General features: G+C 37.3%; 1 protein-coding gene and 1 non-coding gene across 2 annotated transcripts; both read right to left on the bottom strand.

The window, feature by feature from the left end:
- Positions 1-649: 649 nt before the first annotated feature.
- On the bottom strand, positions 650-5,977 carry LOC109184391 (V-type proton ATPase subunit H). The gene is made up of 12 exons (XM_019334390.1): positions 5,842-5,977; positions 5,604-5,659; positions 4,583-4,708; positions 3,742-3,844; positions 3,592-3,664; positions 3,190-3,255; positions 2,984-3,101; positions 2,451-2,612; positions 2,105-2,230; positions 1,698-1,823; positions 1,352-1,531; positions 650-1,195 (listed from the first exon to the last, which is right to left on the bottom strand). Exons 2-12 carry the CDS (start codon positions 5,637-5,639, stop codon positions 947-949), a joined length of 1,365 nt encoding a protein of 454 aa, XP_019189935.1. The 5' UTR covers positions 5,640-5,659; positions 5,842-5,977; the 3' UTR covers positions 650-946.
- Positions 5,978-6,066: 89 nt separating this feature from the next.
- On the bottom strand, positions 6,067-6,138 carry TRNAG-UCC. The gene has a single exon. It is a non-coding gene; the product is annotated as a tRNA-Gly (tRNA).
- Positions 6,139-10,876: the final 4,738 nt, after the last annotated feature.

The following is a 10,876-nucleotide window of genomic DNA, read 5'->3' as shown; positions in this document are numbered from 1 at the left end:
GCCTTCTCCGGTGAGAAGGCAACTCACAGTGGGTTGCCTTCTCACCGGAGAAGGCAACCCAGGTAGAAATCTGCCTGGGTCGCCTTCTCCGGCGAGAAGGCGACCCACTAGGCTGCCTTCTCACCGGAGAAGGTGAGTCTTTTCTTTTCTCTTTTTTTTTTTTTTTAATGTATTAATTAATTAAATTTTAAATTATCAAAGTATTAATTGCAAGTTTAACAAGGGGGTGCAAATAACATTTTAACCACCCATTAGGCTATTTGCACCACCTATGTATTTATTGTAAGTTTTTAACTTTTTATATTTTCAATGTACTTTTTACCCCATTTTAGTCAAAGGGGGTGCAAATAGCAACACCCATATATATATATATACTCCATGGGAAATTGGTTCTAACCAAACTCAAACATTTCACCTAGTTGCATTGATTGCCAGCCACAGTATATCCCTAAGAAAAAAAAATTCTCATATGAACACTCGTTCTATACGAGATAGCCATTACCATTCTCATTTCATATTAAAGGGGGCTATTGACAACTAAAATTACTCTAAATTATTATGAATGAAATAAACCATCTCAGAGATAATCCATTTGCACAAGGAACTAAAATAAACTTGAGTAAGCAGCAAATTTTAGGGGCCAAGGGTGTCCTTTTCTAACATAAGATTTTCTTAAGAATGCATCACCACAAATACATTATTATACATAACACATTGGCATGATGATTCAAACATTATTCCAAACACATTGAGAAATTGTCTGATTGGTAGAACTCTGTACGTACCAAAATAAATAATTCTTGCAAACATTACCCTCACAAGTATAAAAAGGAATGTCCGCCTTAGAGGATGGAGTACTGAAATAATGACACTCATGTTACACCTTCACAATCTAAGTGGATTATTGGTGCATTTATTTTGGCTGAACAAGGAGAGAAGATGATGGCTAAACCTGCAAAAAGCTGGCATACTTTGCACCCAAGAAAAGCCTTTGGATGCATAGCAATGCATTTTTGGTAACCTCAGGATTTTCATGGTTCAACAGTTTCATTGCTCGTTCCTTAGCCTTGAGGTCAGTCACAATTACCCGCCCAGCTGGATGGCATTGAATGAATTGTGACAGATCGAAGCAAGCAACAGCAAGTGTTCTTGGATCACTGGATGTGTCCAAAATTGTAATAAGGACCCTCAGGATCTGCAATCCAAATTCAGTGCATCAGTCTTGTATTGTCGTAGAATTCAATGCTATTTACCACAATACCATAGCCATCCAATGATTATATACAACATGACTTACACGCAACAAACAAAAAATTAAAAGGGGTCTGAACAACAACTGAATATCTGATACCTGGAAATCATTCTCTTCAAAATTTGTAATGTTGTCCCTCCAGAATGCAGGATCTTTATGCATAGGGGACCAATCAAGATGGCCGAGAAGGACCTCCTGCTTGTACTTATCAAATGAACTCAATTTCTTAATGTTATCTTTCAGTCCTTCTTCTAGTTGGTTGAGAGCCTCCAAAAGATCCTACAGAAAATAAAAATGAAGTTTAACTGTCTGGAAATGAAGAGTTCAGAGTTTCTTCAATGCTCATTTGTCATATCTCCTTTTTTATCTCACATCCATCTAGATAATTTCATTTCAATTATAAATTGTAATATCAAAATAAAAATTTATGCGATCATTCTCTCACCTCATCACTCCAAGCCTGTGCTTTCAAGTTCTGAACAATATGCAGTACTCCCAGGTCCACCAAAAGTGCTCCAAACGTCCCCTTGTGAAGCAAATTCCTCAGAGTCAAGACAACAACTCTGACAACCTACAAGTTGATACACAATATATGATGCATTAAGATAAATATATATAAAAATACACATAGACGTGTCTGTGTGTATGACCTTGTAAGCATGGGGAAATTATTATTTAAACTGAGCCAAGGAAATTGAAGAATGAATAGGAACAGTAGAAGCCAATTTTGAATGAAACTGATAGCTGAATGAGGAAAGATAATATGGAGTTAGAATATAAGCATGCCATGTTTGAAGGTCTGGTGAAGAAGATGGCCATCTGAAGAAGTTCATAACAAGAAATGCAACTCACCTTTTCCTTGGTTGAACCTTTAACAACATCTATTAACCGTGGCAAGGCCCTCGAAGTTGCCAAGTACTCAATTGCAGGCTCATAGTAAGACAAAAGCCAAACACATAAGCATGTTTCATAGAGGAGCTGTTTCAAGGAAAGATAAGAAGTCAGATATATTCTGAAACTACTTCACAAGATCATTTTCAAGTACAGTAGAATGTGACAAAAAATTCAGTTAAAAATTCAGTTATCAAATTTAAGGAGTTGCATAACATTAAAATGAGATAAGAACCTATATCTGCGAATTATCAGCATATATCAGACTGGTATAACATAAAGAAACCTATTTAAGACAAAGCACTACCTGGATAGATTGCTGAGTAGAAGCTGGAGAAATTAAAGGAACAAGCAGCTTCACTCCATCAACTTGAACAAATGATGATCGCACCAAAGGTTCTTTCAACAGAGTTGCAAGGCTATTGATTGCAGTTGGAATGCCACGACTAGGATGTGAGGGTCTTCTCAGCTGCATGGCAAAGAAAAATGAGGATGCAGAATTTCACAGGTTATTATTACAAGCATAAAAAATAGAAGACACTGAAGATAAAGGTTATAAACATTAACGGTAGACAGATGTCACAATTCTCTATGGAATCACATTCCTTTTAAAATCCTTATAGAATTTAATTCCTATCCACTTTGTTTTATTCCATGAGCCAAACATGCCAATCTATACATTATATGACTCCCAGAAGTTTCTGTTGTTGGGACTAAAAACTTTCGTACTGACATTATACTTCCATCATAAGGATATCTTAGGTCCGTCCACATGAAATGTTAGTCCTCCAATTTCAAGAACTAAGACAGAGAACTAGTGGCAGTGTGGTGTATACAAACCTGCATACAAAGCCACTCAACAAGTCCCTTCAAAACATCATCAATGGTAGTGACTTTCTTTTTTGAATTTGAGGCATCCCCATTCCCAACACCATCTTCCTGAACTTTAGGCCTGACACTGGAATTGACAAAAATTAAGAGTTGTAATGAAGTTTAATAAATCATCTTCCAAGTCTCTTAAGAAACCTTGAAATTGAACTTACTACCTTACTATCAAAGAAAGTATCTTGCAACTCTTCTCTTGCACAAACCAGTTACCTTTCCAGAGCAGTCTGAAAAAAGAAAACAGAGAAGTTCATATTTTAGAAAAGACCTTAGAACAGTAAAAAGAATAGTAACAGTAGTAATATAATAAAATTGATATTTTGTAATTTGGGAAGCGATACTGAAGGACTGCCAAAAGTGCAGAGTTCTTTAAGTATTAGAATGAAGAGATAAGATAACCACAAAATGAGATTGGGAAAGCAAATTGTTAGTGCCTTTTTTAAAGCACTGCACACAATCTGTCAGAGCAGGTAACAAATGTGCATATAGAGACATGTGAAAACAAAAGATACCCTCAAATCCAGAATATTAGAGAAAATTAATAAACATATGAATAACATTGCCTTAGGAAAGGTTCATAAGTATCTTCATCTGCAAGAGACTTGTCATGGAATAATCTTGCTCTTTTTGGGTTAACTGCAAGGGAATTAAGAAACAGGTAAGATAAACTCAAAAAGCAATTATAAAAAATGACGACTTCTTCCTGCACTTACCAGTAAGCATTTCATCAATTAAAGCTAAAACATATTCCAATGTTTCTTCCTTGAGAATGTCACGTAGGATGCTGACAAACACACGGATGTAAGCCGGACCATCCTGCAGAAGTTTTAATTTGTCAATGTTTCCAAATCATCTATTCTACAAACTTTCATCAAATGGATTTCTTCAAGGCTGAGACAATGATGAGATGCAAGGATTTAAAACAATGGACATCATATATATAACGAAAAAAGTTGACCTAGATGAATGAACATGAAACAGAACCAATGTGCAAGTGCAGCATCTTAGAGTTCTGCTATAGTAGACTTCATTCAAAATAATTTGAATTGTGGCTCATAAAAGTCACAAATTTTTGGAATGTATTCTGGATCAGTGTAGAAGCAAAACCTTAAAGATTCAAGGGTTGAGTGTGCATATAAAGCATCTTAAATAAACATAGTGTAAAAACTAGTTTCAACTTAATTGACAGAGTAACATTATCTTTTGGAAATAGCAACATTAGATAGAAATTTACAAGGTATCAATTGAAGGCAGTATTACAAAAATAATGGCCTTAAAGAAATATTTGACTTCAGCAGAATGCCAGGTTCTGGGAAAATAAATATACTTAAGCAATGGCTCTAAATCAGATATTACTTTTGTCATGGAAAATACTATCAATCAATTAATAAATAACCTTTATAAAATTGATCTATTGACAGGCTGAAAGAATCAAAGAAATACAACTCCTTTTATGAGTTTCAAAACTTAAGTCAAAGTTTGATCTAATAACACCATAGAACCGTGACTATGGCAATTTATATGGAGAAAAGTAAGAGAAATTGAAAAAAGTACATCATCCAGCAGTTGGGTTTTGTAACTTTCAGCCTTCTTATCATAGCGCCTCAACAGTTGAAGACCAGTTCCTGTGATCAGCTTTGTTGTCATGTAAGTCTCCCATGGGATATCCCTTGTCAAAACCTTCCAAACAAAGCAAATTAAAGTGTAATGTCAGTCAACCCATTTGTGCATTTTTTTATAGAGTGGACAGAATTTGGCTTAAGTGGTGGATCAAGTGTTTAGTCTTTTTGTGATCTATTGGCCGTATAACTTTCCAGGTTGGTTTCTCATTTCTCACAGGGCTCAAAGTTAGAATTTTTTTCATATCATTTAAGTGAATAATTTTCTTCATTTTTCTGGACTTCTCTCCTATTAAAACACAGAGAAAATAGTTTACTAAAAGAGAAAGTGTTTAAGTTATCATCTATGCTGATATTCAATATGCAAGAAAAATATTATTTCCCCAAAATTTATGAAATACATAAAGGGCACTACATGTAGGCTTATATGTTTTCCACTTTTTTCTTTTGTGCTATCATAAAGTCTGTCAGAATATTTACTCTTTTTGCATAAGCCAATAGTCTGCTATTACAGAACAAAATTATACACCTTAATATGCAGTAAGCCTTAGGGCACACAATAGATTAAAAGAAGCTCAACATGTAATCACCAAAATCATTTTTTCACTCTTCTATAGTTTTATTTATTTGGAATATTAGGACCTTTGTGTGCATCTTAAAATTTTACTTTAAATTTTCAAAACCAAGCACAGCAGCTTTCCGGTGAATAAGAAGGTAAACAATGCTCTGGTGAAATAACCTCGGATAGCGAAAGCACTGAACAATCCATCATACATCTTCAGAATGGTGAACGGGAAAACAAGAATACAAACCTACCTTTCACATCTACACATGTACAAGAAAGACATACAACTGCAAATTCTTTAACATTCAAACTAAAACTCATTCAATCTCACAGGTCCAATCATAACTCATACACATACATGTATTTGTACAAAGGCAGAGGGGATTAGTACCTGCTCAGTGGTGAGCTCAGCGTGATCCGTTGGCATGGTGAAAATAGGCCTCAGATCTAGAATGACATTGAAACATCAAAATCATTGTAGCGTATAATCATCAAAACAAAGAGTAATTTTGAGATTGCAAAAGGAACTTTTAACAATTGCATTGAATTACGGAATTACAAATACAAGAACACAATGAAATTGAATTGCGAGAGTATAATTGAATAGGCTTAGGATCTGAAAAGCGTACTGATTCCGGAGTCGATTGACCGGAGAGCACTGGGCGAGAACGAGATGTATGGAGGACGAAGGAGAGGAGGAACACAGATGGATCAGAAGAGAAGGTTGGGAACGAGTTTTTTATTTTTCTTTTCTTTTAATACGTATGATTTATAACTTATTCCCCGATTTTAAAAATTATTTTCCTACATTTTTATCTCTTGGAGTTTTAGGGGAAAACAAATAAAAATAAATTTGCGTTTGCCGGGAGTCGAACCCGGGTCTATTGCTTGGAAGGCAATTATCCTAACCGTTGGACTACAAACGCCTTGTTGAATGATCTTATCTTGAATCTTAAAACCCTACTACCACCTTTACAAAAAAAAAAAAAAAAACACTACTACCAGTCTACCACCAAGTAGCATTGACGGTAAGCATAGCCCATTTTTCAATATATGTTATATTAATGTCTTAGGAAAATGCCAAGCAACTTATGCTCAGATAAGATCTAGTGATTCTTTTATATGAGAGGTTGAGAGTGCTTCAACAGATTGAGAAAGTATAGATTAACAATACTATAATGTAATAGAGTCAGTAGTACTCAAAAAAAATGTCTTGGGGAAATTATACAATTGAGTTATTGACTATGGTTTACCTTGTATTGTGAATTTCGATCTAAAATGATACTCCGTATTTAAATTATGTGTTAGCAGTTAACCTATTATATATCTTCAGTTAATAGATTATATGTCTATAAATAAATTGAAGATAAATAATATGTTAACTGTAGGGATATAAATTATGTACCTATTACACTTAACATATTACTCTATTCGTCTAATTTTATATGTCTAGTTCGGTTAACGAGTTTTGATTGAAGTTATTTTTACTTCAATTTTTCATAATATTAAGTTTAGTATTAGTATATAAATTGTATATATTTAGAAACTAAATTAAAAGCACAATTAGCCAATGACCTTTGTGGTCTAGTAGCACCAAGTTGCTCTTCCATATGGGAGGTTGTGGGTTTGAGCTTAATAAATGGAGGCGATATGAAATTGTAATACAATTCCTAATAGAATGTATTGTGTTTTACTTTCCTATTTATACTACAATTCTACAGTAAAATTCATATTCGTAATACAATAGAACAATATTAAAATTCATATTCGTAATACAATACAGCAATATTAAAATTTCTATTTAACAATATTATTCTGTCACTACTCTAATCAATACTCAATACTTTATTAAAAACAAAACCATCTTTATTTTTTTTTATCAAAAGGAAGGGGGAAACCCAAAAATAAAGCCTAGCTATTAACATGTTGACGCCAGGTTGGTATACTATCCATATCATCTTGTAGGATGCCTAAGAACTCATCTGGCGGACTGTTGAAGATGTGGATGCCTTTGGGAAGGGTCTTGGCGTTAGTTGCCAGTGCATCCGCTAGGGAATTCTGTTCACGGAGGATTGGGAGTACACACCAAGTATGAAAGGTTCTTGACTCACGGATGCAAGCCGCTACAAGGTTCTGAATAATGTTGTTAGATGGTTGATTCCGAGCGACACTTTCAAAGATCTCCTTTGAATCAGTTTTGAAATATCAAATCCCTGAAGTCTAGGCGTTTTGCCAGTTGTATGCCTTTCAGTAGAGCCCAGGCCTCAGCTACTAATGGAGAGCAGATACCGATGCTGTATGTGAAACCGGTCAACCATGAACCTGAATCATCTCTAGCGACTCCTCCGCAGTCTGCTCTGCTAGTCTGGAGATCGACAGAGGCATCAATGTTAATTTTAATAATTCCAACTGGGGGTTTCGTCCAACAGAGTTTAAACCATGAACTTAGGAGGGGTGTTCTGGTTTTCCTAAATGCTTTAGACGCTTCTTTGGCTTGTGTTTGGATCCATTCAACTTTGTAGGACAGTGATTTCTCCTGGTTGTTGAAGACCGCGTCGTTCCTCCACCTCCAAATCCACCATAAGGTGGTAGCGAAGAGGGTTGATCTGTTAGAGGGATGGCTGCTTCCACCGCTTTTCCTGATGCCAATCGACATCCCATCTTCAAATGGAAAGTTTGGATCCATCAAAAGATAAGGGAGGACAATTTCCAGAACTTCTTTAGCTGTTGGACAGTCTCGAAGCACATGTTGTGTGTCCTCCGTCTTGGTTGGACAGCGGATGCATTTGTCGCATTCAGAGAGGCCCCTCTTATATTTATTGCTGTTAGTCAAGATTTTTCCATGCATCGCAGTCCAAATGAAAATACAAATCTTATTGGGAACTTTTAGTTTCCAGATACTCTTCCACTTGACATCATTAGCCATAGTAGGAGGTCTCAAAGCAGCATCATACGCAGAACTGGTGGAAAACTTACCAGAGGGTTCATGGCGCCATCCTAGCGAATCATTATCCTCTGGATCATTGCTGATTATTACCGCCGTCAATTGGTCTAAAATATCTTCTAGAAGTAAGCTGCTGAACTGGTTCCATCGCCAACCAAAATTGGGGTCCCAGTAACTAGAAACTGGTCTGTACAGTTCGAGGAGGGGAACTGCTTCTAAAAGACGAAGTCTTAGAGGGAAACTGTCCAACCATTTGTCGATCCAAAAAAGAGTGTTCATACCATTGTGTACTACTCTCTTGATGCCATCCTGGAGGATATGTTTGGAGCTAAGAATGCCTTTCCAGATGGGGGACATGTTTCTTTTTGGTTGCCAAAGTGACACATCGTCGCTGTTAACTGAATATTTTGATCTCATCAAACGAACCCACAGATTATCTTTTTCGTGTAGCATTCTCCAGCCAAGTTTTGCTAAGAACGCTTGGTTCATTTCCCTTAATCTCCGAATGCCGAGACCACCACATTGTTTGTTTTGAGTGACGACATCCCAACTGACCAAATGAATTTTCCTTGAGCCTTCTGAGCTGCCCCACAAGAATCCTCGAATCTGTTTCTCAATGGAGTCAATGATCCCAGCTGGTAGAGGTATGGATTGCATTGAATAGTATGGAATTGCCGAAAGAACAGATTGGGCTAACACCTGTCGGCCAGCAAGGGAGAGCGTTTTTGATTTCCAACCGGCTAATCTGGATTGCACTCTTTCGAGGATCCCTGAGAAAGCTTGTTGTTTTAATCTGCCATGGATGGAAGGCATCCCCAAGTATTTGCCTGGGTCTTCCACCTTGGATATACCAATAAGGTTGGTAATAGATTCCTGGAGGGAAGGCAGAGTATTCCTAAAGAAAAAAACTGAAGATTTCTGGAGATTCATTTTGAGACCAGAGCTGGTGCAGAAAGCTTCTAAGCAGGCTTTCATTTCTGAAGCTTGTGCAAGCGTGGCTTCACCGAACAGTACCATATCATCGGCGAAAAAGAGATGGGATATAAGAGGCCCATCTCGTGTTGTCATTACGCCTTTCCAGTGACCTGCATTTACAGAAACATTAATAGCATGACTAAGTTTTTCTAGGCATAAGGCAAAGAGAAGTTGTGAGATGGGATCTCCCTGTCGGATTCCTCTAGCAGGGTGGAACCAGTTAGAGTGTATTCCACCGCAATTGATGGCAAATCTTGGTGTTGTCACGCATGCCATGATGTTTCTGATCCACTGAGAATTAAAACCAATGTCCTGAAGTGTATCTTCTATGAATCCCCACGTTAGCCTATCATAGGCTTTCTCAAGGTCGACTTTAAGTAACATCCAACCCCTAGGACCTTTCTTGGTCCTCATTGAGTTGAGAAGTTCTTGATATACGATGACGTTGTCGGTGATTTGTCTTTCCGGTACAAAACTGGTCTGATGGGGTCCAATAAGCTTTTTAGAAGTTGCTTTCAGTCTCATAACCATTAACTTGGTGAGAAGCTTATATGATACGTTGCATAGGCCTATAGGACGAAGATGTTTAACAGATTCGGGGCACGAGACTTTGGGTATGAGAGTAATCAAGGTGTCGTTGCAAGCTTCAGGTAGTATACCATCTGCAAAAAAGCTTAGAGCGAAATTGGTTAAGCAGGCACCAGTAAGGTTCCATGTCAGTTGATAGAATTCTGCAGTGAAGCCGTCCGGTCCCGGGGCCTTGTTTGGTTTCATTTCGAACAGTGCTTGCTTGACATCTTCCGGTTGGAACGGAGCGTTAATCGCAGCCCATTCCTCTTGACTTAACACTGGAAAATAACCATATAGATTCGAAGAGACAAAAGGACAATTTTCTGAAAAAGATTTGACAAAGAAGTTAAAGATGTGATCACTGATTTGAGTGTCGGAGGTAAGGTGCTGCCCATTCTCATCTTTAATATGTTTAAGACTAGCAGAATTCGTTTTTGTAGCAGTGCTTGTGTGGTAGAAATGAGTATTGCGGTCTCCTGATTCGATCCATTCCTCCTTCGACCGTTGAAACCATAAGAACTCTTCTTGGTATAAGACATCTTCAAGTTCAGTACGTAATTTTCTGTCAAGCTTAATCAAATTTGCCCTTGGTCTAATAGCCAAAGAGCGTTGCACACCATTTATTCTAGCTAATAATCTTTTTTTTCTTATGAAAAATGTTGCCAAATGTACCTTTATTCCATGCTGCTAAGGATTTAGCCATAGCAGTTTTGTTAGATTCCAAGTTGCCCCCTTTGGACCAAGCTTGTTTAACGCAATCTATAAAGCTTAGGTGAGTGGACCAGGCAAGATTGAACCTGAACGACTTGGTTGAAGGAGCCTAAGATACAGATTCGAAATTGACTAAAATTGGGGAGTGGTCCGAGTTGATCATTGGTAGATGTTCGACCAACGGAAAACTAATCTTCCATGCTATGTTACCAAGTGCCCTATCTAGCCTTGCCCCTTTGAAGGATGGGGTATCAATTCCTCGTTTCCACGTGAATTTTGAACCGGTGAAACCTAAATCAATTAGATCCTCGCGGAAAATCCAGTTTTTGAAGTCAGAGCTGCGATTTAAGGAGAAATTTTCGGGGCTGCTGGTTTCATCCGAGCTTAACACTGAGTTGAAATCACCTACTACTAACCAGGGGATATCTGGGTGATGACTATCAGATGTGAGATCCGCGAACAAC

The sequence above is a fragment of the Ipomoea nil genome, unplaced genomic scaffold (assembly GCF_001879475.1).
Source record: "Ipomoea nil cultivar Tokyo-kokei standard unplaced genomic scaffold, Asagao_1.1 scaffold1259, whole genome shotgun sequence".
NCBI lineage: Eukaryota > Viridiplantae > Streptophyta > Magnoliopsida > Solanales > Convolvulaceae > Ipomoea > Ipomoea nil.
Note: the sequence above shows the minus strand (reverse complement) of the source record. Positions and strands in the feature narration are given on the sequence as shown.

Coding starts and splice junctions, on each gene's coding strand:
- LOC109184391 (XM_019334390.1), bottom strand. CDS start 5,639: ATGCCAACGGATCACGCTGAGCTCACCACTGAGCAG. Junction 3,102..3,189: donor ATACTTTCTTTGATAGTAAG/GTAGTAAGTTCA, acceptor TGTCAATTCCAG/TGTCAGGCCTAAAGTTCAGG. Junction 2,231..2,450: donor CTACTCAGCAATCTATCCAG/GTAGTGCTTTGT, acceptor TCCTTGAAACAG/CTCCTCTATGAAACATGCTT.